General features: G+C 49.4%; 1 protein-coding gene across 3 annotated transcripts in view; it reads left to right on the forward strand.

The window, feature by feature from the left end:
- RARB (retinoic acid receptor beta) overlaps nt 1-24085 on the forward strand; it is a 783867-nt gene that overhangs the window by 746880 nt on the left and 12902 nt on the right. For all 3 annotated transcript variants that reach the window (XM_037845929.1, XM_037845938.1, XM_037845948.1), the window contains 2 exons: nt 6720-6880; nt 19385-19561. In XM_037845929.1, coding sequence (XP_037701857.1) covers nt 6720-6880; nt 19385-19561 — 338 coding nt within the window. The remainder of the gene's footprint in view (nt 1-6719; nt 6881-19384; nt 19562-24085) is intronic.

The following is a 24085-nucleotide window of genomic DNA, read 5'->3' on the forward strand; positions in this document are numbered from 1 at the left end:
AGCTACACTAGGATTGTTGACCCTCTTTCAATTCTCAGAATTCTACGTCCCAACTCTTTACCCCAAGATTTGCTTATCTAATATCCTTTTAAAATTCTGAAGTCTCCCTGCTTGCTCCCTGGCACCGTGAATGCTGGGTCATCCCCAGTGCTTTGCAGTTGGATGGGGCATTATGCCACCTTTTAAAGTCCTTACGCATTTGCTGCCTTGTTGCATGCTTGGCACAGCCCTGCAAGGCTGTGGTTTCACCTTCCATTTCACGAACCCTGAAATGGAGGCCCTGAGGAATCAGGACTTGATCCATTCAACAGACACTTGTGGGTGCCCTGCCCTCAGCCTGGTCCAAAAGACACATGGCTGCAGCCTCGTTCACTAACGTCTTGCGCTCCTCTATGCATTTATGTGCTCATACATTCAACTGGAGCTCATGAGGCGGTTTCTGTATTAGGAAAAAGATCCAGCCCCCACCTTGAAGGAGATTCTGACCTTGATGGGAGTCTTTACTCACCCCACCTCTACCCAACTTTACAAAGGGAACTGCTGTGTTAAATACTTGAGAACCTTCCCCGAAACCCTTACGTTAGAGGAAAAGTACATCTGTATTAGTAATAGCTCCACCTGCTTTCAATCCATGAGTTTCCATTTATATAATTAGTGCAGAAAATGATTTTAACCATATCAGTATGTTAGTTACAGGCCCTCCTAACTCAGGACAACCAGATAGTTTTGCTTGCCAACTGTGATCCATTATTCTTGCAGTTAGCAAGGAGCTGAAGACTCAAGATGCACAAATTCCAGACTTTAATTTTCAGGCAAGAATGAATAGATCATTATGCTCCCTTCACTAAACTTAATATAGGAACTTTATGACGAAAACACTGTCAATTGTATTTTCAGGGTCTTTTTCAATGTGAAGGAATTTGTAGTTGTTTTCTTATCCTTCTGAATCCAAGTGAAATCTGTGTCTTTTGCCAAATGTTTCCCGCATTAAATTTTTATTGCATGCGTGGAAATCAATATTCCAGATACATGCACAAGCACACACATTAAAATGAACATGACTTCATTTATTTCCATGATTAGACATTCAAATAAAAGTGCTGGGGTGTCTGTTTTCATATTCATAGGTCGAGATCTGTACATCAGAGGTATTTGTATAAGTGACACTTTTATTACATTCATTTCATTTGCAATATGATAGTGGATCATAAATATGTTACTTTTATGCCACCCAATCTGATTTGTAGCACTTAGCCCCTCACAAGGAGAACACTTGGTATTTTATGGCGTACCTTTCGTCCAAGAAGCGCTTTGCAAACATCGGGCCAGATTCTGCCAGGTGTGTAAATCACATCGGTGACCCTTTAGATGTCCTGCCTGCTTTATCAACCTCCTGGCTACTAGTGTAGGGGTGGAGGGTGGTTAGTGGCTCCCCTGAAGGCCCCGAGGTGATGAGGAGGACTTTACTTTCTGAAAGAAAGAGGTTCAGGTGTGCTCTGTGTTGCCATACACAAGCCGTGACAGCCAATGGAATTCCACCTTTATTCACCTGTTCACCTGGTCACTCACAAAACAGTTTTTGAGTCTCCACCATGGGCTGGGTGCTGTGCTAAGCCCTGGAATCACAGAGACAAGTACACTGTGGCCCTTGTTCCTCAGACATTCAAAGACTAGGAGGGAAGGGCCATGCGGAATGGTAATGTCTGTGTCAGGATAGGGACTCTGATGCAGGTGTGACAGTATGTGACTCTCTCCCACCTCGCTTTTCCTTCCCAGGAGTGGACTGTGCTGGAAAGCAGTTTGTCAATTCCCCAGGTCCTTCATGGGTAGATTGGGGCATACGCCAGCCCGTTGGAATCTGAGTGGAAGAAGAGACCGGCCATCAGATGCTACAGGCAGCCTTAGGGCTGAGCATCATTTTTGCACATCCCAGGCTTCAGGAGGAAAAGGCCACGGGCTCCCTGCCCACCCCTTGCCTTAACTCACCCTCCCCTTTCCCCAACATGAGCTTCCTGATCCTGGACACACATCCCCCAACACACACACACACACTCACTCCATAATACACAGAGTTCCCTGTAGCAACCTTCATAGCACTTATTGCACCTGGAATGAAGTGTGTGTGGGATAAGACACAGCAGAGCACCGTGGTTATGAGTGGGGCCTTAGAGCCACCTTTCCTGAGTTCAAATCCCTGCTCCATCATTTACAGGAGGCATGACCTTGGGCAGGTTCCTCACCTCCAGTTTTCTCACCTGCAAGATGGGCATAAGAATGATATCTGCCGTATAGGTCAATGTGATCTAATATGAATAAAGATCATATTACAATATGATCATATAGAATAGCAATTTAATATGACTAAAGGGCTTAGGCAAGTGCCTGATAGCTGCTATGATAGTTACAATTGATACTTTCAGTGTTATAATAAATAATACTCTAGTATATGAATCACAAGTCATAATAATAGTGATACCAGTATTCTTACCTTTATTCCTGTTACTACCAGTATATGAGTAATGTCCGTCTCCCACCATATGACAGCCCCAGGGCAGCAGGAACTGGCTGTGTTCACACCGTTTCATCCCCATAGCAGACAGCACACAGTGGCTCACTAAATATTTATTGAATGAAGGAAAAAATGAAGGAAGAACTGAGCCCACCTGCCCATTTCATGTCACCACCAGATGATGTCTTATATTCAAAAGCACCATTCGTCATGGCAAGTCTCCTGTCGCACTTACTGCCATGGACCCCATAAAAATTCTCGTAGGTCCTCCGTGTGGAGGTCCACCCACTTCCATGCTGAAGGGCCTGAAATTCTTCCTGTATAATTACTAACCTATCTCAGCCATTTCAGTAGACTGCACGTCCTCCATCCATCCCTGGGAGGGTGGCTCTGCTGTCCACGAATAGGCTCTGAGTGAACCGACTCCTCTGGGCGTGGCTGCAGCAGGTACGCAGTGGGCTCGGGCTTGTACCCAGATCTGCCACTACCGTGCCCTGCACCGGTGACCTAGAGGGGGGAGCCCCTGCCCGCCCTGCCCTGCCTCACTCCAGCAGCGGCCAACCACGAGGCCACAGTGCAGCCGACGTTTCCCAGGCCTGCGTAGCTGCCTGTGCACTGGGTCATCACCTTGATTCTGATGGCTTTTTGCAGCTATACACATGCCTGGCCCAAACGCTGTGTCTGCGTTCCACAGGAAGTTTAAAATTCTTGAGCAAAGCAGCTGCTGAGGCCACGTGTTGAGAAAACGTATCTATCGATGTATGAACCTTTATGTGAGTGGGGCATCATCACCGAGGGTTTGCAGCCTTTTGCAGTTGCACAGGACTTTCCCACATTCTCAGGAGCCCATTAGTCATAGGGACAGTGGTGATGGGTCTTTGCTTTGGGGGGGCAAGAGAGGTCTGGAAGGGAGAATCAGGTTACACACCAGGCCCCTGGCAATGAGTCAGCTCTGAAGTGTAATTCCCAAAGCACAGAAGATGTTGCTTTGGTTTGGCAGCTGTTATTTTGCAACTGGTGGGACTGTTACTGGACAACCCAGCCAAGCCCATCTCTCTTGGTGCCCAGCTGACCTCACCTTCAGGCTTCTTGGCTTGGTTCAGGTGCTCCCCCAGGATGGTAGCTCACAGGGGCGCCCACCCTCCTGGGCAACCCTCTGGAGCAGGATTTGTTCATTGGAGTCCCTGGTTTTCCAGAGGGACTTGGGTGAATGGGGTCAGTGTAGCAGAAAGTTTACAAGTACAGATACGGGTCTCACAGATCTACCTGGGTTTGGGATTATTGGGTGTGTGGTCCCTGCCTCTGCCCTCTGTGTTTTCCACTGAAATCCTGATACTGCTGCTTTCAAACAGGACAGCTTTGGGCCTTAGGCTCCTCAAGTCTGGAAGTGTGATTGTAATGTCCACCTCACCCAGGTGACTGTGGGGATTTAATGAGCTGGAATCTTACATTGCTGAAGGAATCTTACAATTTTGGCCCTTGTAAGCTATCAAATGACATTGGGGCTACAGCTCTGTCCTTGAGGGGTTATGGGCGCCATCTTGGTTTCTGGTTCTAGTTGGCACAGTTCTTAGTGTTTGGTGACTTGCAGCCTCCCTCGGGGCTCTGGTTGTGTGTGTGTGTGTGTGTGTGTGTGTGTGTATTAGATATAATTCGCCCAGCATAAAACTCATCATGTTAAAGTGTACGATTCTGTGGTTTTTAATAAATTCACAAGATCTTGCAACCATCACCACTAATTACAGAACATTTTCATCACCCCAGATTGAAGCTTTGTACCTATTAGCCATTGCCTTCTTTCCCCCTCTCCCCCGGTCCCTAGCAACAATTAATCTACTTTCTATTTCTATGGATTTGTCTATTCTGCCTATTTCTTATAAGTAGAATCATACAATATTTGTCCCTTTTGAGTCTGCCTTCTTCACTTAGCAAAATGTTTCTGAGGTTCATCCATGTTGTAGCATAATCAGTACTTCATTCCTTATTATGGCTGAAAAAATACTCCATTGTATGGCTATACTGCATTTTGTTTATCCATTCATCCACTGGTGGACAATGGGGTTTTTTCCACTTTGGGCTATTATGAATAATGCTGCTATGAATATTTATGAACAAGTTTTTGTATGAACATGTTTTCACTTCTCTTGGGTTTAGCCCTAGGAGTGCAATTGCTGGGTCATATGGTAGTTCTGTTTAATTTTTTGAGGAACTGCTGAATCGTTTTCCTTAGGACTCTGTCTTAGAATGACCCTTGTTGCAACGATTCAAATTTTGCATTAGCAGATGCAGAGAGAAAGGGCAATGGGTGGGGGCACTAACCAGCTCCAAGAGCTTATGGTGCTTGCACAAGCCATCAGGCTGTAGCCTTTCCACACAAACTCAGGCCCCATCCTTACAGAGAGCCGCCGGGTCTGCCCACGTCTACCGCCATATGCTACCCACTTCCTCCCTTTTCGTGCCTCCTTTGCTGACCTTATTTACAGTATCCTTGCTGCTTTACAACCTGCTACCCCTTACCCTGCATCCTACTGGGAAGGGTCTGGTTATGGAGGATCAATCTGTCCAGAAAAGAGTACATTTGAGGTTAAATTTTCCTCACACTATCTTTACCCACTGTCACTCATTTCACCGGAGATCTAGAAATGTTCTAAACCAAAGAACTGCGTCACTTCAGAGTCCCAGGGGAAGAAGATCATTTGGGGAGGTGTTCAGTGCAAACATGTCAACTTCCTTAGGAAGAACTGGGGGGTTCAAGTGAGGAAAGAACTTGCCAGCTGAGTGAACCTTGGCACGTTCCTTAGCTTTTCTGAGGCTCAGCTTCTTCATCTGTAAAATGGGTTTGAAACTGCCTGCCTGGTAAGGGGATTAAGTGAGATGCTGTGGACAAAATGACCAGTAGACCCAAGAACTGTTAATTCTCTTGCCCACTGCCCTCTGTCCTGGTCAGGAGTGGGGTGCCTTACAGACGGGTTTTTTGGTACCATTTGTCACCCTCTTTTCTTTCCTCTCTCCCTCCCTCACCACTCCCCTTTCATCCCTGTGACCTTTTATCTTCCTCCCCATGCTTTTGTTTTACTCTGCCCTCAGCTTCTGCCCCAAACAGGGCCTTGGGATACTCAAAGTGTAGCCCCAGGGAACTGCCGGTTCCTCAGAGTGCCCCATGTACTCAGGGAGGGTGGGTGCAAAAATCAGCTTCCAGGAGATCAAATGATGTCCTGGATCATGTGGAGCCGGACTCCCAGGTTACGGTGGGGCATACATGGCCAGGCCGCGGCCAGCCTGGGCAGCCCCTGGGTCCCCAGGGAATGTGACACCCAGGGAGGGGATCAGCATGGTCTGGTTTTCCCTGTCTGCCTCCCTGGCTTCGGTTTCCTTCCCCAGGAGATCCTGGCCAGAGCGCAGAGCTTTGAGTTACGCTGAGAGGGACTGGACGGGGCATGTGTCCTGGGCCCCGACTGTGCCAGCCCTGGACCTTGGCTGGGAGTATGCAGAGGCAAAGAGTCAGGAGGGGCGGCAGGACCGGGAGTCACGTGGCTGCTAATAAATGAGGGAGTAAAGGAATGAGAAGATGGTTTTCCCAGCTGAGGGTTTCCTGATGCATTCGTTATTATTTTTAAATAACTTTATAAAGAACAAAATAGTTCATGGTTGATGCAGAAAATTTAGGAAACAGGAAAAACAGACAAAACCATCCCTTCACCTCTAAGACAGACTTCTGCAAAAGTTCAATCAGTTAATTCAGAAAACAGAAAAAGCAAAGAACAAATGAAAATGATTAGGAATTATTAATTATCCTTCAGGAACCTAGTCTACCAGGCAAAAGGGGTTCCTTTGACATGTCCTCAGGCCATCCCCTCTGGAAGTGGGAAGAATGAATTTGGTTTTCTCCTTCTGTCGTCAATGAATCCAGTCCACCTAGAAAGTCCTCTGAAACCAAACACAGACCCTCAGCCTTCTGGCTGAGTCTAAGCTTCCCACGGGAATCCATTTGCTTGTGCTCACACAGAGGAGCAAACCTAGTTCTCTGCCCTGGTTCTTCTGGCTGCCAAATTCCTTTTCTTGGGAGGAGGTGTGTTTCTACCACCTTTTCTGGCTGTTCCCGTTCCAAGTGTCAGATGATTCCAAGGCAGGTTGGGATGGAAGCTCCCGCCTCAGGCAGCACAGGCCCAGCCATTATTGACTCCTGAATTGCCTTCTCTCTCATCTCCAGCTGTCAGAAATGACAGGAACAAGAAAAAGAAGGAGCCTTCGAAGCAGGAATGCACAGAAAGCTATGAAATGACAGCTGAGCTGGACGACCTCACAGAGAAGATCCGGAAAGCTCACCAGGAAACCTTCCCCTCGCTCTGCCAGCTGGGTAAATACACCACGGTAAGAGCCGCTTCTGTTCCGGCTGCAGGGAGCGCACACACAGGCCCACACGTGCACACACACACACACACACACACACACACACATACACTTTGCCCTGGGCCTGGCAGGATGTCTGCCCCGACTCAGCTCAGGACATGCATGTTGGCCGGGCAGAGCTGCCTGATGGCCACTGGTGGTCTTTGGACAGTCACTGAATAGGATGGTGTTCCTTCCGTGCAGTCATACATGTACACATTCACTCAAATATTCACTGAGCATCTATTATATGCCAGGCTGTGAGCTTGGCACTGACGACATGGATGATAAGACAGAGTGGCTGTTCTCAGGGCATATGGTCTGGTGGAGGAGACAAGTGAAAGCAGTGTCATGGTGGACAGTCACACAGAGCCCAGTGGGGACTCAGTGGAGGTGAGGGGGCATCTTTTAAAAACACCAATCTGTGGTATGATTCAACCAAGATCATTGGGGCCAGTGTCTGTCTTCAGTGAGAGGGTGTGCAAAACCCCAGAGCTGGGGCCTGGGGAAGTACAGGGTGGGTGGGTGGGTGGGTGCTCCCTTCTCCTCCCCAGTGCTCTGCTGGGAATGGCTCTAACTGAAGTTAGAAATAAAGAGATGGGGGAAGAGAAAGTGAGATCTAGCAGTAAGAGGCAGATGTTGGCTGGTCTAGGATGCACCTGTGGAGACATGATGAGGTTCTTTAATTTTTTAAGTGATTTTTGCATGTGTTATGTATATTCTCAATGTATGGGATGTAATAGCCACTCAAATATTTGATGAATGAATGAATGAATATTACTAGAATGTAGTTCTGGCCTCTTTAAATGGCATGTATTGCTTGCCTAACATGTTAGTAAATGTACTTTAAAAAAAAATACAAATATTGCAATATTTGCTGACTTGGTGACTGGCGTGCTAGAAAAAGAATGGTATAAAAGAGCAAGAAGAGATGAAATAGTGATGCCAGAAAGAAAAGAGAACAGTGAATAGTGGGGCTTTGAGCAATTCTTGGTCAGGCAGCTGGTGCTGCATTTAGAGTTATAAAATGGGATAGTGACCAGGAGCAGGACCAGAGGGTTTGCGGTGGAAAAAATCAGTGCTGGGACGTGCCACGGCAGCTTGTCGCAGCCCTGCTGAGGTCTGGGGCTCTGAGGTTGCACCGTTGGATGGCACCAGCTTCTGAAGGGCTGGCACTGGGGTTACGTGGTCAGGGACCCTGCATGAACCAAGGACATAGAGAGCAGGGCTTCTCCAACCTCAGTGTGCACACAGAGCACCAGGGGTGTCCTGTTAAAATGCAGCCTCTGATGCAGCAGGTCTGTGGTAGAACCTGAGACTCTGCATTTCTGATGAGCTCCCAGGAGATGCCGATGCTGCTGCTGCAGCCATCACACGCTGAAGAGCAGAGACCATGAACTGTACTTTGAGGAGTGAGGGCCAGGATGACCTTTGGGGCTCACCCAGGCCCTGGAGTGTCAGGGAGGAGGAGAGGCCCTGGTGTGCCCCCCAGGCTCTGGAGCTCCCAAACCAGCCTGTCAGGCCCAGGACGGTGTTTGACTCAGTGAATGAGCCCCTTTGAGCCTGGGGAGCACAGTCCTAGCCAGGCAGGGACCCAGAAGCAGAACAAGGCTGGAAAGCATAGGGAGCTTGTTGTTGTTGTTGTTGTTGTTGTTGCACCCATATTACAGACGAAAGGCAGAGAAAGGCTAAATAACTTTCCCCATTTCCCCATATCTGACCACCAGGCAATGGTAGGGGTGGGATTTGAACCTAAGCAGTCGTTTACAGAACAATAGTGAATAAATACAGGATTCCCATGTAGCACCCTATTATTAACACCTTGCATTGGTGTGGTACATTTGCTACAACTGATGAAAGCACATTGTTATAGTTGTTCTCTTATAACCCAGGAGATACAGCAGGCCCATGTGCCCAGAGGCAGCAGAGGGCAATGCCATGCACCAAGAGAAGGGTGCTGGACCCACACTCACACCGTTCAAACCCTGCTCTGCCACCCACCCACCATGTGACTGTGGGCAAATTACCTAACTTCTCTCAGCTGCATTTTTCCAGTCTGTCAGGTGGGGATACAATGAGATGTTTGGGAGGAGGAAATAAGTTCATGAAAAGCTTCCAGATTGGGACGTAGAAAATGTTTCCAGCAGTGCTGTGGCCAATTCCAGCACCTGCCACATTCACTTCCTGGCTGTGAACTGACTCCTGGAGACCTGGCTCCCTGCTAGGTGCAGCTGGTCGTACCGAGAAGTAAGGTGGTTAATAACCAGTGCCAAGGAGCACAGCATTTTATATTTTAGAAATTTGTTTTTATTTATATTTTAGAAATATTTGCTGATCTCCAACTACATACAGTGCTAAGAATCCAGGTGAGTGAGTCCTGTCCTAAGAGGTGGGGCCGTTCAGGCTGGGGCAGTGGGAATGTTCTCAAGGAAGAGATGAGAGAAAACAGGTCTCTGGAATGGTGGGGTTCTGTTGAGTTGAGAGTGAGTGGGAAGTGAGAATGAAAAAACCTTGCAGAGTCTTAAATGCCAACTGATGTTTGTATTTTAGTCTGTAAATAATGGAGAGAAATTGATGGTTTATAATCAGACTCTTTATCATCATCATCTTCTTCATTATCATTACAGCTAATATTTATCAAGCATTTACTGTGTACCAGGAACCATGCAAAGTGCTCTAATTAACTCTTTTACTCCTCAAATGGACTCTATGAGGGTGGGTATTGCACCCATATTATAGATGAGGACCCCAAGGCATAGAAAGGCTAAATAACTTTCCCCATGTCTGACCACCAGCAAGTGGTAGAGGTGGGATTTGAACCCAAACAGTCGGACTCCAGGGCAGCTCTTTTAACCACCTCACTTAACATAGAACATGTCAGGAGGGCGGCCGACAAGGTAGAACGGAAGCAGGAGCCACTGAAGACATCTAATTAGGATGTAGCCTTCTCCAGGTGTCAAAGAGTAAATCAAACTTTTAGCTCCAAAAAAAGATAAAGGAGAGCAATCCGTGGGGAAGGCTTCTTAGAAGAGAATTTTGAGCCAGGTCATGGGGTGAGAAACATTATATGAAACACCTGTGGTCATTTGCCGCTGTAGACAGGGGTCGCCTCCGCTCTTCCCCAGGTGGAGGTGTCTGAGTGTGGCCTAGTCGTTCCCTAGGGTTCAGGTGCTTGAATCCCCAGGCCCTGACCCTCCTGGTAACCAGGTGAACTGGTGCCCGCGCTGGCATGGAGGAGGGCGAGGCAGACACAGCCTGTAGCGTTGGTCTCCTTCAGAACCCATGCCTTGGAGTGGCCTGGACTCCTACAGGGCCTGGGACCAAAATGCCGCTCCAGACAGTCCTCACTCCATCAGTCAGCACAGCTCCTTCCCACACCGAAAGCCAGCCAGGGATTCTGGGTCAGCCTCACCAGAGCCTCTACCACCCTCTCTCCCCCACGTCCTCCCTCTGGATCCAGCAGCTTTTCCTTCTAGATTCTCCGTATGCCAGAGATTTTATTCCACTCCCTTGCAGGCCAGTGAGGCTGCCTGCCAAGCTGTCTTGAGGGGTGCAGGGGTTGCTGTCAGACCCTGCCCATATCCCCATGGCACACACTGCGAGCCCCTGACTCTGCTCGGAGGCTTCCTGCGGCTGCCGGGGCATGCTTGGCTCACACATGGGGCGATGACATCCCCGGGAGCAGTCCCCAGCCAGTGGTAAATAGACATTGCTGGATAAATACCCTAGATCCTTGCCCCTTTGGGTAGATAACTCTTAGGCATTTTCTAAACCATCCCCCAGGGTTCCCCAACAAGATCAAGCCCCAGGTGCCCTCAGTGATGATCTGATCGTCACGCCCCCCAACCCCTGCCTTCCCTTCCCATCTCCCTTCCCCGCTCCTCTTCCGTTGCTTCCTGGGATCTCCTCCCATATAAGCTATTTGCATTCAGATTCTACTCTCAGGGTCTGCTGATGGGCCTAAGGCAGAGGGGCTTCCCTGAGGGCCTCCAGGGGCCCTTCCCACACACCTTTCCTTGGGGGTGAGACCCCATCAGTCCTCAACCAGGACCTGTCCTCCCAAGCACTTCACGGAGACTTTTCTGTGCCTTTCTTTCAAGCAGGGAATATAGAAATTCAAGTTCCGTCTCCAGAGGGCGCCCCTAGCCCCGGGGCAGCCCCACCTCCCTGGAGACTCTCGCTGCTCATTCGCTGACTTGAGGCTGCTCGGATACAATCTCTCATCTGGCTTTTCTCTTCATTTCTATTACCTGTACCCAGACGAGATAGGTTCTTACTGTAAATGGCTTCACATCCTTTTGGAAGTAGGTGGGGGTATAAATAAATAACAGCAGCTATAAAACATCCCCTGCAAGCTTTAGTTCCTAGTCTAACGTTTTTTATAAAAAGCTTTTTTTAGATAGGTGGTTACTTCTACTGCAAGACAACTTCCTGCCGTCTTCCCCAGCCTGCTGTCCCTGTCGGGTGCCTTTGGAATAAGTGGGCAGAGAGGAATAAAAAAAATCAGCTAGCCACCCACCTCCAGATCTTTGACAGAGTAGTTCCTTTTTCTTTCCTAATTAGGGTGGATTTGGGACAAATGGTCAGGTCCCAGGAGGCAGCAGGAATGGGTGGGGGAGGCAGAAACCTGTGCACGTCACCCTCTGCCCCCCAGGCTTGAGCAAAACCCTCACTAGTAAGCTTCTGAGCTAGTCTCCTTGGAAAGGGTCCTAACCAGTGACCCACCTCATTTTTTTTTTTAAAAAGGTAGATTCCTTGTGGAAAGCAGGGAAGTGGCTAATTATAGATAAACTCTCCAAAATAGAATCAATAGGAAACATTCTGGCTTTGAGGATGTTTACTCTGCTTCCTTTGGTTGAACACTAGCAACTGCTTTATTTGGACTTTAGGGCCTGATAGATACAGGTTTAAATCTGGGCAGGGCTACTTAGGAGTTGTGTGGGCTTGGAAAATTCACATCATCTTTTCAAGCTCAGCTCCTTCATCTGTATACTGGGTATTGTAGTAGTGCCTCCCTCATGGGGTTGCTGGGAAGATTAAATGAGAAAACCATGTCAGAGCCCCGTGCCCAGTTTCTGGTACGGAGTGTCTGCAGAAGGGCCAGGCAGGTCTCCACATCTTGATCCTGTTACGAACGTCCTATCAGTGTTTTAGAGCCACCTGCCCATGTTCTGGAACACAAAAGTGGTGGGCAGGAAATGAGCAGTTTCCAGGAGCCCGGCTGTTTGCCGCGTCCCACTGCTCAGCTGTGCACGGCTGTTTATCAACCTGCAGGGCTGGACAGGACGTAAGCTGCCCTCCGAGGGGCTCGTGCATTTGAGCTATGGAGATTTAAGGAGCCCTTAATCTACTCAGAAAAATGACCACCAACAGAATCATTAAACCACTGAAATACTTTCCAGGAGACATGTGCTTTAGAAAAGGAAGGATATTGTGAGTGGTTACAGCCATTCAGGGTTGGCTTTCTTTTTAGACAATTAACACATGTGGTTGCCCAGAGACTGAGAACTTAAAACTCAGGGTGGGGGGTGGGAGGTGGGTAGGCCTCAGAAGAGAGGCGCAGCAGGTGGGGTGGAAGGCAAGGGGAGTGGCCAGGCCTGTGTTCTGGTCTCCACTCTGCCACCTCACGACCTTGATCCAGCCCTTTTCACCTTGACCTTTCTTCCATTAACCCTGCAAACACGTACTGTCTACCTACCGAGTACAGAACTGGAGTGTGTGGGCGTTTACCCTTCCATGCCTGCAGCTGTATTGTGAAGTCTAGCTGGAAATAAAATTTTGTCACAAGGTTTATGAGCATTTAGAAACCTCCGGCAGCAGACATAAGTCCTCAGCTTTTAAAGAAAAGTGTTCTCCAGGCTCTGTGCTAAGCACCCAGGATCTTACTGGGCGGTAGAAAAGGCGAATAATGTTCCCAGCAGAGGGAATAGCGTCAACATGGCCAGGAGTTTTGCAGAGAGGGTCTGGATGGAAGGCAAGAGCTAGAAGTCTGAGGAGACGGGTTGAGGGTAGCTTGCTGGGGGCTTTGTATGTTAGGATGAAGTATGTGGACATTGGCCACAGAGAGCCAAGGGGGATTTCTAGTCTGGAGGAGAAGCACTGCCATGAGCGGGGAGGGGAGACTCCTGGCTGCTTTGTCTCTGGCCAGAAGACTGACAGGCAAGCAGGACAGAGCTTTTTTTCTTTCTTGGAGGTCCCCCTGACATTCCAGAAGCCATCCATGGCTCCTCACAGCAGCTGGGACCACCTCAAAACTGCCATCTCAAAAATTGCCTTTGGGGCCTGATCTACACCTCCACCATACCCCTGCACTCCACCAAAGATCTGAATCTCCAAGGCCACCAGGGGGTGAAGGGGCTGCAGCTATCCAGAGGGGTCCCTATGGGTTCATATGTCAGCCCAGGAATCTTAGATGACCCCCTAAAACATGACCTTCATGAGATCCCTGCAGTGTTGGCCTTGCTCTTAGCCAGACTGCCAGGAAGCACTGGCAGGTCCTTACAGACCTGCCTGCCTGCCCCCTTCCCATTTCTCACTGCTCGGAGCCCTCTCTAGGCATGGGTTGAGCCATGCCTTGAAGTCAGTGCCAAATTACCACCCGGAGTACCAGGGTGGCTGCCAAGCCGCCTTCTCCCACCTGTCGAGGCATCCGGTTCTGAGGTGAATGCTGCACGTGTGTTCAGGAGCTTCTCTGCTGATCCTCCCACCGGCGGACATGCCCGAGTGGGTGTGTTCCGGAAGCCATGTTGTCACAGTGCCAAGATACATATTTGTTGACTAAAAGGAGCTGCTGGCCTGGCTCCTTAGTGATGCCAAGGATCTTTTAGCCACTTCATGGAAGCATGCAGAGTTTCCCACCAGGAGGGAGAGCAAAATGCAACAGGCTGTAGGGGACAGAAAGCCCAGGCCAGAAAGGGATGAGCCAAGCATGAGAAGGGGATGTGGTATCATGGTGCAGAGCTGCAGCCCGCCTGCCTGGGTGTGAAGCCTGGATCCTCCACTGAAGAGCTGTGGCATCTTGCACAAGTTTCTTAACTTCTCTGGGCCTCAGCCTCCTCTTCAGCCAAATTCCTTGGTAATAGTACCTACCTCACGGGGTGTTGTGAGAATTCAAGTGAGTTAGTAAATGTAGAGCACCTAGAACAGTACCTGCCACGAGTTAAGCCCTAAATAAGCGGCTGTTAAATAAGAAAACACATACAAAATGGAAAAAGTGGACTGTGAGTGACAGGAGCATTCTTCAAATAAAATTTGAAAGGACATCAGCCTCTCAGGGTGGTCAGAGAGCAAAGACTTCAGGCACCTGGGGGAACGGCAGATGGACCCCCATTCCCAGGGAACTGTAACTGTTTATAAGAAATTTTGTATTTCCTCCTTAGCTAAGAAAGACCAGCAGGCAGCCCTGGTTAAAACACTGTAGCATCCGGGAGCCCCCATAAATTGGATTTTGAAGACACTGGTGACTCCACCTCCATTTATGGGTCTTGTTCCGAAAGTAACACCAATCAGAAAAGCAGCACATTGTAGCAGAGACTCCAACCAGCAGGAGAGAGGGATCCATTTTATGTGGCAAAAACTGCCATTTAATTGGATTTCATAGTGGGGCTGGGCTTTGCTGCTGCTAAAGATGGCCCTGGGGGGCTGTGCAGCGGGCTCCTCCATATGGGCCGCTCCGGCTCTGCGTTCCTGAAGGCGGCTGGGGCTGCGCCTGACTCACTGCCTGGGAGTGACTGAGTCTACCTGCAGCCCCCTCAGCCCACTGCCCTCCTCCCGGCAGCTGAAGGAGGAAAGGAAGTTTGAGGGACAGGCCTGCCTCTTCCTCTTCTGCTCTTGCTTTCATTAGTGGGCCTCACACCGCCAGCAGGGACCCCCTCCTCACCATCCCGTTTTCTCACTCGCCTTCCCTCCCTTCCTCCTCTCCTGTTTTTCCTCCCTGCACTTCCAGGCAGGCTGCTGAAATTCCGTGCTTCCCTCAGTGCCCCTATAACCGCCTTCATTACCAACCAAAACAGGACAAAGCTCTGCATTTGCCGCAGCTGGAAGATAAAATATAAGCCGTTTTAAGCCTCATGCTTATGAATCCAGCAACCGGTATAATAAAACACCCAGTTATTTTGTGTTTTATTAACTGCCTCTTTCCTTCAGTTTGCATAATAGTGAGTTAGATTTACATGCCGTTAAGATGGCTGTGCATTATTTTTAATAGAAGGTGCTACAGACTCCCCTCTCTCAGCCCTGGCACATGATAAAGTAACCTCATACGATGCTGATGAAGATTTCATTCACACTTGCTGGGTCGGGGCAATGTCTTTTTTTCCAGATGGATACTCTATGGGAAAATGATTTCCTACTGTAAGCTCGCTCCCTGTCCTTCTCTTCCATGTCATCTTCCTACAAACTGAATAAACTGGCTATTAAATTTAATTACAGCCCAAATGGCCGCACATCTTGATCTTATGTTCCCCTGAGTGTACTGTATTCCACCAAGGTCCTTGAGGAGGAAATAAAATAAATCTGCAGGATGCACGCGTCCTTTCTGCGAGCCACGTTGCAGAAGGCAATGCGGGCCACCACATTTTTATGTCTTCTGTGGCATCCCTTTGGCTTAGAGTTTATGCAAACTTTTCTTTCTGGCTTTTCTTGCTGACTCTAAAAACAAGCATTGGTTTTATGGACTCCTGGGGACTCGTTTTAACTGAGGCGGGAAACTAAAGATTACTGTTTGAGATGCGTGGTACCTGTTACTGAACTATTCAAATTTGTCAGGGGGCCAAGCGGCCGGCCTGGGGAGCCTTGCCTGTCTGTGGATGACTCAGTTCTCCCTCTGGATGCAGCTGGCTTTAAGGCCTCATAAGCAGGCCCAGGCCACGGCCCAGGAGAAGCAGCTTCTCTGAGCCTCATCCTCAAATGACAGTTGTCCTGGGATCTTTACAACAAGCAAGGACTGGGGGAACTCCATTCACTCACTGATTCATTCAACAAACATTTGTTAAGCCCCTACTGTGCCCTAAGCACTATTCTAGAAACTGCTAAACAGCAATGAAAAATCAGACAAGAAACCCCCACATAAATAAGTAAATCACAGAGTGTGTTAGAAGGAAATTAGTACTATAAACATAGAGCAGGATGGGGAACTTCTGGAGGGCTGATGGTGGGAGAGTGTGACAATTTCCAACGGACTGGACAGGAGAGAGCTCAAAGAGAACGTGACATTTGACCAAAAGCTTGCAGGAATGAGGGAGTGAGGTAGGCAGATATCTCAGAAAGAGCCCTCCAGGTGAGGGAGCAGCCAGTACCGAGGCCCTGAGGCAGGAGCCTGCCTGGCTCGTGCAGAATGAGACAGGGATACAAGGAGACCCATGTGAGTGGACTGGAGTGAACAAGGAGGCGAGTGGGAGAAAACAAGGACAGGGTGGAGGGGCTGGATCTTGGAGGGCTTTGCGGACCCCTGAAGGACTTTGGCTTTGACTCTGCCCGAGATGAGAAAGCTGTGGAGATAGTGAGCGGCGGAGTGTCCTGATCTGACTTGTCTTGTTGCTTTGATGAGAACAGACTCTAGCGGGGCTGGAGTGGAACAAGGCAGAGCAGTGAGGAGTCCACTGCAGTAATCCAGGCAGGAGGTGATGGGCGCTTGCTGCAATCAGGAGGTCAGCCTTCTTTGTGTCTTGACGGTTCACGGAGAGGGGTGGGGATGGGGGATGATGTGAAACTCTCCCATCTAAAACCCCTGTAAGCCATAACCATGTTTTGTCATAATTCTTTCTGTGGTTGGTGATAGAAAGAAAGCTCAAAGAAGTAGAAGAAGTCCTGGTGTGGATGAGGCATGGCTGGACGTAGGGGGTTAAACAGTGTCTTCAAGACTGAGCCACTCTTCCCCTCCCCCCTCCATCTTTGGCTTAGCTTTTCTCTAAGTTGGCTTTATTTTTAGAGAGGTCTCCTGTCTGGTGGCCCTTGAAAGTTCTGCAACCCTTGCTGACAGAGGGCGTCTTGTTCCCAGTGGGTCCATCCAGAGGCCCAGAATGAGCCTCATTGGCTGCTGTGGGTCCCCTGCCCTTGCCTGAACCAATCACTGTGGGCCCAGAGAAGAGACCACTCTGATTGGCCAGACCAGAGTCAAGGGCCCTCCTGGCCAGCATGAGGGAGTTAGCCCTACCCACACCCCATGGGCGTAGGGGCAGGGCAATGCAGTTCCACAGATGACTCCAGAGGCGGAAGGGAGGTGCCTGTGACAGGGCTCCATGGCAGTTACCACAGAATGGGGTGGCTTAAACAACAGGAATTTATCATCGCACGATTTAAGAGGCTAGCAATCCAGCATCAAGGTATGGCCAGGACATGCTGTCTCCGGGGTCTGTGGTGTTCTGGTGCTGGCTTGCTGGCGTCCTTGGGGTTCCTTGGCTTGTGGATGCATCTCTGCCTCCGTCCTGTGGTGAGCTCTCCCTCTCCTTCTCTGGCTTCACCTAACTGACTGTGTCTGAATTTCCTGTGCTATGAAGGCTTTGGCCTTATAGATTAAAGCCCACCCTGATTCAATTTGGCTTCATGCAAATAGGATCTTCAGAGGCCCTTTGTACAAATGGGTTCACACTCACGGCCTGAGGGATTAGGACTTGAACATGTCTTTGTGGGGGACATGATTCAATCTACCACGGGAGGAGGGAAGACATAGATACTCCATGTCCATTCGGCTCCTTGCACATTAGAGATATGAGCCCTGGAGAGAGCAGTGACCAAGGCCAGAACGTTCCCTGCTTTGGAGATTACAGAAAGAAAAACCAAAACAAAATCAAGAACACTTTTTTGGGTATTCTGGCCAAAAATTGGGGCCGTCAGTAATCTCTGGCAAGTTCTTGGTGGTGTCCTATTGCCTGTCTATGCTATGAGCATCCTCTTTACCCCTCAAATGAGGAAAGACAAAATGAGGCTCATAATGGGCAACAGAGAGTGAGGACATTGCTGTCCATGTAACCTCTGCACAAAGGGCAACAAAGGAGAAGGCAGTCGTCTCGGTGGCCTGAGCACTCTGGCGGCACCACGGGTGGGTATGGGTGATGGGGGGAGGGTCCAACACTGATCCAACCCCCAGAACACACCACACACCATTTGCTTCCTTTCCTGTGACCCTGTTTAACCCTCACAGCAGCCTTTAGGGACAGGTTTTATATATCCCTGTTCACATAGGGGGAGATCGAGGCTTGTGGAGATGGTATCGCTTGCAGGAGATCACTCACACCCATGAGCCAAGTGGGAAATAGGCGAGGATTTGGGATCAGGGAGACATGGGATCCACTTCCAGCCCCTTTTTGGCAAGTTGCCTCACTTCTCTGAAATCAAGTTTTATCTTACAGTGAAGCCAATGTCCCTTCTTCTCTGAGTTGCTATGGGGGTTCAGCGGGGTGAGGAGTGCAAGTTTAGATGGGACCTGCCTTGGTAAGTCTCAATAAGCAGCAGACACTTTCCCTGCTCCATTGTAAGCTTGTTGAGGGTGGAGACTGGGTCCGGTGTGTCCAACTGTTTTGTTCCCAGCCCCTAGTTGTTTGGAGTTGGATCAAGAAATATGCATGGGAGGGAAGAAGGGAGGGGAATAAATGAGTAAATAAACAAATGTCTGAATGGATGGAGGAACTCAGTCATTAAGTGGCAAAGTTTTGGGCTGAAATCTAACCCTCTCATTACAGGGATGGGAGGAAGGGTTCCCTTCAAATTATTTTGTGACAATCAAAGGATAAGGGATCCTGCAGGAACTTGGGCCTTGGGGTCTAGAATGGAAGCACATGAGGGACTAGAAGGCTGGTCTCCCAGGGAGAGCATGGAGGGGGCAGCTGGAGCCCCTCTGCATAGCCCTCAGCTGGCTACTTCACCTTGATGCCCAGGTGTGGCCTTTGAACTGGTCCTGCCTCTGGTTAAGAGTTCTGGGCCCCCAGGCAGGACAAGGAGTGCCACATGGGGATACTCATGCTCATCTGATGCCACATACATGGCTGCCGCAACACTGAGAACCCATGGATGTTCTTAGGTCTTTCGCTGTTATTTTGTATTATTATGTTGTTGTTTTTGTTTTTAATTATCAGCAAATCACTTTTTTATTATGAAAAATTTCAAACATAATATGAGAGCAGAGAGAGTAGTACAATTAACCTCCGTAATCATTGCATGGCCAACAATTGGTGATCAATGCCTAGGGCTATTTGATTCATCAGGGTTATAGAGTAATGGATCTTCATTCTATCATTCCTTCTTCATTTATTAGCTGGAATATTTGCATAGCAGAAATTTCCCCTCATCTGTTACTCTATTACCCAGTGACCATGCTGCAAGTATAAGATTCTGGTTACTTTAAAAAGATGAATCCAGGCTAAAATTTGTCCAGCCCACCGGGGAGCTCCCAGGTCAAAGCTGAAGTGCCACAAGTAATAGGACATGTGTGAGTTCTCTGCCTACTTTGGGTTTAGAGACACTATCTGATGTGCTTTTTCTTCTTCTTAGAATTCCAGTGCTGACCATCGAGTCCGACTAGACCTGGGCCTCTGGGACAAATTCAGTGAACTGGCCACCAAGTGCATTATTAAAATTGTGGAGTTTGCTAAACGTCTGCCAGGTTTCACCGGCTTGACCATTGCAGACCAAATCACCCTGCTGAAGGCCGCCTGCCTGGACATCCTGGTATGTGCTTCTCAAAGAGCTTGGCGGGGAGGGGCCTGGGGAATTGAGGAGAGAGGAGTGGAAGGAAGGGGACTGAGATGCTTTCCAGATCTCCATAAGAGGCTTCTGGGTGCCTCCTTTGCACACTGAGTTCCGTCCTCTCTGCTTGAACCTCCAATTAATTGCCGGAAGCTCAGAGATGCCTAGAGTTAGACAGAACCTTCCTTCCATTTCCACCCAGTGTAGGAACCCCTTCTACGTGACCTTGGGGAAGGGGCCAGCCAGTCCTGATCACGCACCTTCAGCAAAGGGTTGCTCACTGCCTCCCAGAGCTGCCTTTTCTTATCTAAGCCAGGCCTGCTTATTACAGAGTTCATCTGGCTGGTGAGTGGCCCTCTTCCTCGCCGCTGCTCCTCTCACCCTGTGCCTGGAATCTCACAGAACGTTTTCAGCCCCTTCCATGGAACAGCCCTTTAGGTGTTTGAAAGGCCCATCAGGATTCTCCAGGCTAAGCCTGCCAGAGGTGGCTCCACTCTCATTGATCTCGCATCACTCCCATCCATTGCTGGGGAAAATCCCTTCACCTGTGTGCCTCAGGTTTCTCAACCCAGCAAAGGAGGATCCTGGATGTCTCTTCCCCACTGCCTCCACACACTGCAGCTTCCAGAGCCTTAGAAGGGATAAGGCACTGTCTGAACCCCTGCCCGCTGTGGGTCTCTGCTGGCTGCATGTCCACACTCTCTCTGATTGGGGCATGAGGCATGAGGGATGGTGGGCCCATTTTCTTGGGCAGGGAAGTAGCTCCCATTAGAGGTGGCAGAGATGTGTCCTACCTGGCAGACATGGGACGGGAAGCTGGCCCCCAGGGAGGCATCAGAAAATAGGGAGGTAAAGTTAGCTTTGGGAGTGTTTTAAAAGCATAGATTTTTCTTTTATTGTGTCTTTCATAGTTTAGAATATAAACTTATTGTGCAAAGCAAATACTCATTATAATTAAACTTTTTCTGACACACACACACACACACATACACATGCACACACATAATCCCTCTGATGGGCTGGTGGGCTGTGGAGAGTTCTGCAGGGAGGTGGGCTGTTTGTGTGCCCTTCCTTTTCCTCATGAGACTGTAGGAGGAGGGGTAGTGGTTATTCAGTAACCTACAGATGCCAGGGGGCCTGAGAGCCTATCTGGTGTTTTCTTTCTCATCAAGTCACAGGTTCTGGGGTGAACCCAGAACATTCAGAAAAACTTAAACATCTGAGCAACATCAGTCTATCAGACATCCACACCCTGTAGAGTTTGCAAAGCTCAGCTCAGCCGAGCCTCACACAACTCAGTCAGGCCAGGGATGGGGATTCAGCCCATTTTACAGACAAGGAGCTGGGGATAGGTGAGTCAGCCCAGTTGGAAAGCATGCGGGTGCTGGAGCCAAAACTCAAAACCCAAATCTGTTGACTCCAGAGTCGTGAGAGGAAATGTGGACATGAGTGCATGAGAAGCATAAACACGGGCCCTCGAGGATGGCAGAGATGGTAGAGGACAGGGCATGGGCCCTGGGGAGAGAGCCACCCAGACCTCCAGAGGTTAGAGAGGCACCGTGGGCACACCAATAATGATGATAGTAATATTAACTGTCAAAATAATTGATGACAGTTCCTGAGGCTTTTAAATGTTTTTCTCACAACTGCTTAGTAGAATTCTGCCTAAGGCTCAGATCATATCCACAATGTTAGTAGAGACTGGAGTTATTGCCACACAATAAGGGTGACACAAAGGCCCAGAGTGGCTGAGTGATCGGCCAGGTGACGCAGCAAGTCAATGCCTGCCCCAGGGAACAGTGGGGAATCCTGACTCCCCTGCTTCATGCAGCCACCCAGCGGGGCTCGGGGCCAGCACCCTTCCTGCTACTCGGGTGCTTACCTTGGCCCCCTGCCTCTCAATCCCCTTTTGTCCAGCTGCCGTATGGTGACACTTTATGATTCTCCCACCCCCAGCCCTTGGGGAAACGTATAGAGTGAAAGGGATGCTTTGAAATCTTCCAGGAAAGTGTCTTGTTTCTGCAAAGCTGTTTGCTCGATGGTCAGAGTGCAGTCAGCGCAAGATTTAGAACCCAGGTAAAGGTCCCGCTCCAGCCTCCAGCAGCTGTCTTCTCACATCTCCTGTTTACAAGCTGTTGCCCATATCAAACCCTGCAGTGTTCCTCAGATTTGATTCTGTGGATCCAAGAAGCAGCCCTTGGCCCTTTGCTGGTGTCGGCTACAATAGGGAGCTAATTCTGTGACCTTGGTCAAGTCACTTAACCTCCCTGAGCCTCAGTTTACCCATCCATAAAATAGGAATATAAATCAGCAATCAATAAATAAGGTATATACTTAAATAAGGGAGATTAAATATAGTAGTGGATAGAGACACCCGGTGTGCAGTGGGTGCTCAGTCAATGGTGTTGAAAGCAAGGTAGGGCTGGGTTGAGCCCACGTGGGCACTTTTACCTCTGGGGCAGGAGTCAGGAAACTTTCAGCTGTTCATTCTTGGAGGCCTCACAGGAGTAAAGGGTGGGGATTGGGATGCAGTGGAGGGGGAGAAACCCCTAGGAGGGGCGGTGCAAAGATCTCCAGTCATGTGAGATGAAGTAGAAGGAACACTTACTTGGCCCCCAGACAAGAGCTCATTTCCAAGAATTTGTAGCAAAGGGAGTTTAATCACAAGACCCTGAAAAATGCACAACTTCAAAGAGCATCTTTTGGATGAGAATGCCAACTGGCTGAGCTATTAAGAAATATCTTCTTATTTGAGCCATTGATGTATGGAGAGAATGTAATGGAAAAGACCAGAAGTACAGACAGACAGGCAGACACAAGCTGAGGTTATTCTCAACCCCTGGGAAGGGAAGTCGAGGCTGCCCTGAATGTCACCGCCCCTGGCTGAGTGCTGTCCAAGGCCAGTGGTCTCGTGCCCTGTCCGGACAGGGACAGGGCCATCTGTTACCAGGGGCCCACCCGCCAGGGCTGGCGCGGTGAGAGGAGACGTGGTGAGTTGTGTTGCAGGCTGCTGAGACTCTCAGGGAAGAGCTGACTGATAATCATGAGCTGGAAGCCCTGTTGGAACGGGTACCCAGGGGAAGGGGAGCCTGTCACCGGTCTCTCCCTGGCTCCCTGCCATGCCATGCTGTGCAGAAATTCCCCCTCCCAGCCCTGCTTGGGGGACAGTCGGTGGCACCATGTGGTCCCTTTGGTGTGGAGCCCCCAGCCAGCTGCCCTGGCAGGCCAGGGAGTAAGGCTTCTGAGACCCAACTTCGAGTCTCATAGTTTCCCACAGGGTGCAGGTCGCCAGAACGAGTCTGCAAAGATGGGCAAACTCTTCTGGACCACTGCAGGTGGAATCTTATATTCCTGTCGTTGCCCAGGAGTTGTAGCATCCTAGGCCTGTGTTCAGAGGAAGTGAGGGAGCCCCAAGAGTGGCCTGTGCACCCGAGCTCTGCCCTCATGTTTTCTTTCTTGATTAATCTTTTACCATCTATTTCCTGTTTCTTCCACCCCTCCCACTCAACTGCTCTTCTCCAGTGCAGTTAAACGGATCAAATCTCTCTTGACTTAAAAAAACCATAAAACAAACAACCCTTGAGGTTGTCTAATCCTCAGGTTTCTCTCCCCTCCTCCTTTTCCTCCCTTCCTCTGTGGTCCCTCACACCCTCTTCCCCTCCCTTGCTTCTTTCCTTTCTTCTACAAGTACTCATGGGGGACCTGCTGTGTGCCAGGCACTGTTGTAGGCTCTGAAGACATAGCCCTGAACAAAACAGACAAAGCCCATGCCTCATGGAGCTGACGTTCTCCTGGGGTGAGGGTGGGGACAGACAATAAGCAAACAGATTGGGCAGTGCCATAAGTGCTACAAAGGAAAAAGCAGGATCAAGGGATGGCAAGTGACTGGGGATGCCATGGTTGGGGAAATGACTGACTTGGAAGGCACCTGATGAAACAACAGAAAGTGCGGGAACAGGAGAAGGGGGACCTGGAGAGTGCAGTTCAAAGGCCCTGGGGCAGTGGGGTCCCTGGCATGTCTGGAGAACAGAGAGGTGATTAAGGTGACTGGAGAGGAGTGAGCTGGGGGGGAGGGGGCAGGAGGACATGAGATGAGAGAGGAAGTGGGGCGTGAGATCTGGTAGGGCCACGTGGATCTTCATTTTCAGTGTAAAATGAAGTCACTGGGTTTTGAGCACAGGTGTGCCAGCATCTGACTTCTATTCTAAAATGTTCATTCTGTCTTGTCATACAGAATTGAATAAATATTGAGTGGAGGAATGAATCTCATACATATTTACTGGGCACCTATTATGTGCCAGGCTCTGGGGTTATGACAGTGGAGAGAAGAGTTGAGTCACTGCCCTCCTGGATTTATGGTCTGGTTGGTCCTTCAACCCAGCCCAGGCCAGCTCCCAGTTTTACCACAGTACTTGCCTCCTCAAACCCTTCCTACTCAAACATGGCTCCATATTCATCTTGCTCCCCTTTTGATTTGCCCTGGTCATTGGTAGTACAGAAGCATAG

The sequence above is a fragment of the Choloepus didactylus genome, chromosome 1 (genome assembly GCF_015220235.1).
Source record: "Choloepus didactylus isolate mChoDid1 chromosome 1, mChoDid1.pri, whole genome shotgun sequence".
NCBI classification, from domain to species: domain Eukaryota; kingdom Metazoa; phylum Chordata; class Mammalia; order Pilosa; family Megalonychidae; genus Choloepus; species Choloepus didactylus.